The 6,186-nt window shown below is 41.9% G+C and overlaps 1 protein-coding gene across 3 annotated transcripts in view; it reads left to right on the forward strand.

Moving 5' to 3' along the window:
* The window catches only part of LOC101615569 (zinc finger protein 655), a 30,042-nt gene extending 24,282 nt beyond the window's left edge, over window positions 1-5,760 (forward strand). For all 3 annotated transcript variants that reach the window (XM_012950620.2, XM_045142665.1, XM_045142666.1), the window contains exons 3-4: window positions 3,035-3,139; window positions 3,602-5,760. In XM_012950620.2, coding sequence (XP_012806074.1) covers window positions 3,035-3,139; window positions 3,602-4,989 — 1,493 coding nt within the window. In that variant the 3' untranslated portion in view covers window positions 4,990-5,760. The remainder of the gene's footprint in view (window positions 1-3,034; window positions 3,140-3,601) is intronic.
* Window positions 5,761-6,186: the final 426 nt, after the last annotated feature.

Consider the following 6,186-nt stretch of genomic DNA (forward strand, 5'->3'; position numbering starts at 1 on the left):
CTGTCTTTCTCTCTGTGTCTGTCGCTCTCAAATAAATAAATAAATAAATAAAAAATTATTAAAAAAAATAATATGTGTATGGATATTAAGAGAACTGCTTACCAGGCAGACAGCAGCAGATACTACACCCCTAGTGCTCATGACTACCCCTGTTGTAGGTTTTCAGTATCAGGGATGTACTCCCTCCCATGGAGCGGGCCTCCAGTCCAACTAGAGAGTGATTAGTTTCTCCCATAACAGACATGCCACTATTGCTCTCTTTGGCTCATTTGGGCTTGCAGTGTGTACTGTTGAGTATCTTCACTGGTGCTTTCTCTTTCTCCCATTGAATTGCATGCAGCATAGCTTTTTCCAGCTTTCTATCAGCTGGTCTACATGGACCAGGTTTTCAGTTCAGGTCCAGCCGGATTTCTCAGTGATCTTGCAGCCCAAGTATGTGGAGTCTTAAGCAAGAAACCAGTTTTTTAAAATGTGCTAACAAAATTATATGGTGACATGACAGAATAAGGGGAACACATAATAAATTTGGTATACATCCAGAGAGAAAGCTTTTTGGAGATGAAGGTTGTGAGCACTTGTGCTTAGGACATATAAAAGTTACCTTTTTGTGCTAGCAGTATCAAAGTTCTATCCCTTTCAAAGCTAACTGTGGACCCTTTAGTATTAAAAGGGTTTGAGCTGTTTATGCTTATAATTCCAGCATGCAGGAGGCTGGGACAGGAGATTAACCCTGAGTTTGAGACCAGCCAGGAGCTACATGTCCAGTGCAGCCTTTTAGGAAGGCCTGGTACTACAGAGTGAGTTCCAGGTTAGCCTGAGCTTAGAGTGAGACCTTACCCCATAAAAACAGGTTGGGGGGAATGGAGAGAAGAGGAGCTTTGTAAATGCTTGTTGAAGTAATAAGAGTGTAATATAATTATACTGGGTAAAGATTTGGCTTTTTTTTTTTTGTTTGTCTGCAGTGAATTTTTTTTTGTTTTTTCAAGGTAGAGTCTCTCTCTAGCCTAGGCTGACCTGGAATTCACTCTGTATTCTCATCATGGCCTCAAACTCATGGTGATCCTCCTATCTCTGCCTCCAGAGTGATGATGACAGTGATGATGATTGAGGTAGGGGTGCTCTAACTGGCTGGCCTGGAACTCACTCTGTAGTCCCAGGTTGGCCTCACACTCAAAGCACTACTCTTACCTCTGCCTCCCGAGTGCTGGGATTAAAAGTGTGTGCCACCAAACCTGGCTAAATGTACTTTTTTTTTTCTTTAAAATAATTATTTGGGGCTGGAGAGATGGCTTAGTGGTTATGGTGCATGCTTGTGAAGCCCAGGTACCCCAGTTTGATTCTCTAGGTCGCACATTAGCCAGATGGACATAGTGGCACCTGCGTCTGGAGTTCATTTGCAGTGGTGTGCCCATTGTCACTCTTTCTCTCCCTTTCTAATAAATAAAAATAAAATCTTTTTTAAAAAAAAGGCCATGTCTCAAGCTGGGTGTGGTGGCACACACTTTAATCCCAGCACACAGAGGGCAAGTGTAGGAGGATTGCCATAAATTCGAGGCCACCCTGAGACTACATAGTAGATTCCAGGCCAACCTGGGCTAGAGTGAAATGCCGCCTCAAAACAAACAAACAAATGGGGGGAAAACAAAACAAACAAACAAAAAAAACTATTTTGGGCTGGATGTGATGGCACATGTCTTTAATCCCAGCACTTGGGAGTCAGAGGTAGGAGGATTGCTGTGAATTCAAGGCTACTCTGAGAGTACGTAGTAAATTCCGTGTCAGCATGGGCTAGAGTGAGACTCTACCTTGAAAAAACAAACAAATTATTTGGGGGCTGGAGAGATGGGTTAGCAGTTAAGGCTCTTGCCTGCAAAGCCAAAGGACTCAAGTTCTATTCCCCAGGACCATGTAAACCAGATGCACAAATTGGTACATGCATCTGGAGTTCGTTTGCAGTAGTAGTTGGAGGCCCTGGTGTGTCCATTCTCTAGCTGCCTCTCTCTCTCAATTAAATAAAATATTTAAAAAATTCATTTGGGGGCTGGAGATATGGTTCAGCAGGTGGGGCACTTGCCTGTAAAACCTAACAATCTGAGTTTGATTCCTCAGTACCCACATAAAGCCATATGCACAGAGTGGCATATGCTTCTGGAGTTCATTGGCAGTGGCTGGAGTTCCTGATGTGCCTATTTTCTCTTTCTGTCTCTCTCCTTGCAGATAAATAAAGCCTTTAAACTTCTTTGTAGAGTTTCATGGAACAATGTAATACTTCAGTACATAAATACAATGTATAATAATGAAATCAGGTTAATAAGTATTTCCAGTCTTCAACTTCTTTTCCTTTTTTTTTTTGGTTTTTTGAGGTAGGGTCCCACTGTAGCCTAGGCTGACCTGTAATTCAGTATTTAGTCTTAGGGTGGCTTTGAACAGTGATCCTCTTACCTCTGCTTCCCAAGTGCTGGGATTAAAGGTGGGCGCCACTGTGCCTGGCTTTGCCCTTTTTGAGGTTGGTCCTTGCACTGCTGGTTTAGTTGTCTCTGCTGCTGCTGTTTGTCTGCTCGTTGTGCGGCAGGTACTTGAGTCTCCTTTCTCTAGCCCAGCAAAATGACACGGTGATGGCTTCCATCTGGTACTTGTAGCCCATTCTAACTCAAACATTGCTCTTTAGGCTACAGCGGAGAGTGGTGACTGTAACTTCTGTGAAGACAGGCACATACCCATGTACAGAGTTTCTTGTCTAAAGCATATTTAAACTCATACTGCTGCTCCCAAGTTACAAACTTGCTCCTAACCACACTTCTTGTGACCTTGAACTCATAGCAGTCCTCATACCTCAGCCTCCTAAGTGCTGGGATTAAAGGTGTGCCAGCATGCCCAGCTTTACCACACTTCTCACCAGAGCACTCATCTGAGCTCCGTTAGAATTTGCCCTTCTCACCCTCCAGGTCCTCCTAGCAAAGGTCTAATCAGAGTTTATCGGGAAAGAAAAAGTAGGAATAATAATTTTACATCCTGCTTCCTTCTCTATGAGCAGGATTTCCAGTTTCTAATTCTGATGGGATCCCCCAGCGGGAGCGAGATCTGCAAGTCTTTGATCTGGACACTAAGAGTAGTGAAGTTGGGAGAGACGACTGCTCAGGTGAGTGACGGGATTAGGGAAGACACGTCCACGTGCTGAGCCTAGAACCGCTCTGGTACTCAGAGTGCTGCCTCGTCTGCAGTGGAGAGATCTCCCGTCCGTGCAGTGTAGGCTCATCTGCTCTGTTGAGCTCCTTACGTAAAAGTTGTACTAGGTTCCCATTTGAGAGCTTACATAAAATTTCTTTAACCCATTCTTCTTTTATTTCCTTTGAAGCCCCTTAACTGGCTATCTTCTCTCTGTGTTAGAATCGCCCTCTGTCTCTAATACTTCTTGTCCGTTTGGGCCCTTCTGTGCTGCTCTGCTCGTGCCTGTATGTCTGCGGGTGAAGTTTTGTACTTGTTCTTCAGAGCAAAAGCCTTTGCTTACCTTGCAGATTCATTATTCAATTTCCTCCTATAGGATTTTGTCTTAAAAGCACAGGGTGCAGATTAAATTTGCATTTTTCTATTTATATACCAGATGGAGAGATCAGAGAAGAGAACACACTGTTGATTCCTAAACAGAGAGTTTCGGAGGAAGTACATTCATACAAAGTGAGAGTAGGAAGACTCAAGCAGGATGTTGCCCAGGGTCCCGACTCCAGAGAAGTATACAAGTCTGAGGACAGACTGGAAAGGCTTCAGGAAATCCTAAGGAAATTTCTCTTCCTGGAGAGAGAGTTCAGGCAAATAGCAATCAGCAAGAAAACCTTCACTAGTGAGAAGAACAGCGAACCTGAAAAAAGCTTTAGTCTGGACTCTCCACTTGATACAGATCAAAGGGTTCTTAGAATCCAGACTATGGATGACAATAGTAAGTGTGATATGAACTTCACCCAGAACTCATCTGTCAGCGAACATGAACATATAAATCTCACACAGAGTTTTCAGAGTAGTGACTACAAAGACAGCATAATGGACCTTTCCCACCTTAGTAAGTGGGAAAGCATTCCTACTGCTGACAGATCCTATAAATGTGATACATGTGGGAAAATCTTCCATCAGGCTTCAGCCCTCACTAGACATCAGAGAATCCATACTAGAGAGAAGCCCTATAAATGTAAAGAATGTGAAAAATCTTTCAGTCAGAGTTCAAGTCTCAGTCGACATAAAAGAATACACACTAGAGAAAAGTCCTATAAGTGCGAAACATCTGAGAAGTCCTGTGAAGCCTCTGACAGACCCTGTAACCAGAGCTCAGGTGCGGCTCAGCACAGGAAGATTCATACCAAAGCCAAATCTCACAAATGCAACAGTTGTGAAAGAGTCTTCAGCCGAAGTGTGCATCTCACTCAGCATCAGAGGATTCACAGGGAGATGCCCTGTAAGTGCACCATATGTGGCAGTGACTTCTGCCACACTTCATACCTCCTCGAACATCAGCGGATCCACCATCAGGAGAAATCCTATGAATATGATGAGTGTGGGCTGGGCTATGGTAAACATCAAGGAATTCGTTTCAGAGAAAAGCCCTTTACATGCAATGAATGTGGAAAAGACTTCAGACTGAATTCACATCTGATTCAGCATCAAAGAATTCACACAGGAGAGAAACCGCATGAATGTAATGAGTGTGGGAAAGTTTTTAGTCAAGCCTCATGCCTTATTCAGCATCACAAAATGCACAGGAAAGAGAAATCATATGAATATAATGATTATGAGGAAAGTTTTAGTCATAATTCAGATTTTATTTTACAGCAAGAAGTTCCCACCAGAGAACAAGCCTTTGATTGTGATGCATGGGACAAGCCCTTCAGTCAGAGAGCACACCTTGTTCAACATGAAAGAATTCATACCAAAGAGAATCCTTATGAGTGCAATGAACTTGAGGAGACATTTAGTCAAGTTGAGGCCCCATTTGACATCTGAGAATTCACAACGTGGGAAGTCATGTCTGTATTGAATATGGCTAACCCTTCACTCATCATAGCTGAGTCTGTGCTCAGCGTTAAAGAATGAATGTCAGAGAAACCCTCTGAATGTGATGAATGTTGGGAACATGTTTTAGTATTAAACTCTTAATTGGCTTCTGCAAATCCATACCAGTGACAAAAAACTTACGTATGGAATGTAAATTTTACATACTATTATCAAACCTTTGTCACAATTGGGGAATTTTTACTGCAGTAAAATTCCACTATTGAAATGAATGTGAAAAAGCCATTAGTCAATGAAACTACCTTGCTTGGTTCAGTGTCAAATTTACGCCATGCAGAAAGCCTATGAATAGAATATGTATATCTTGTGAGGAAATGCAGTCATACCCAATGCTCAATCAAAGTTTACCTATTCCCAAGACAAGTCATTTGGGTGTAGTAAATGTGGCAAATATTTCAGTAGGGGTTCATCTGTCATAATCGGAATATCTAATCCATATATGAAAATGGATATAATGCAAATAGTGAAATTAGCGTATCCATGTCAGACGAGATTTTGCGTAATGCAAATGGCGAAAATTTCCTCTGTATTTCAGGTCTTGCCAAACATCAAAGTTTTGGAGAGAAAAATTGTTATGTATGGAATTTTTATTGTTATTTTTGATTTTTTGAGGTAGAGTCTCACTTTGACCCAGGCTGACTAGGAATTCACTACATAGTCTCAGGCTGGCCTTGAAATCACATCAATCCTCTTATCTCTGCCTCCCAAGTGCTGGGATTAAAGGCGTGCACCACCACACCCTGCTCATGGAATTGTTAATATTTAGCCCTAATCTTTTTTTTTGATTTTGTAAGGTAGGGTTTCACCCTAGTCCACGCCAACCTGGAATTCACTATGTAGTCTCAGGCTGGCCTCGAACTCACGGAGATCCTCCTACCTCTGCTTCCCAAGTGCTGGGATTAAAGGTGTGTGTCACCACACCCGGCTTTGTCTTAATCTTTTTAATTGTAGAATAATCCAAAAGGTAACTTGGTGAATGCAATCCTTTTCTCATGGGTTCTTTTAATAAGTGTTCTAAGTAGGTACGAGTATTTTATTTATAGAACTCATGTAAGCTATTTTTATTTTAATATGGCCTATACTACTTTATTTTTTTGTTGTTTTTTATGTTAGAGAATTGGCAAGTTC

The sequence above is a fragment of the Jaculus jaculus genome, chromosome 2 (assembly GCF_020740685.1).
Source record: "Jaculus jaculus isolate mJacJac1 chromosome 2, mJacJac1.mat.Y.cur, whole genome shotgun sequence".
Taxonomy (NCBI): Eukaryota; Metazoa; Chordata; class Mammalia; order Rodentia; family Dipodidae; genus Jaculus; species Jaculus jaculus.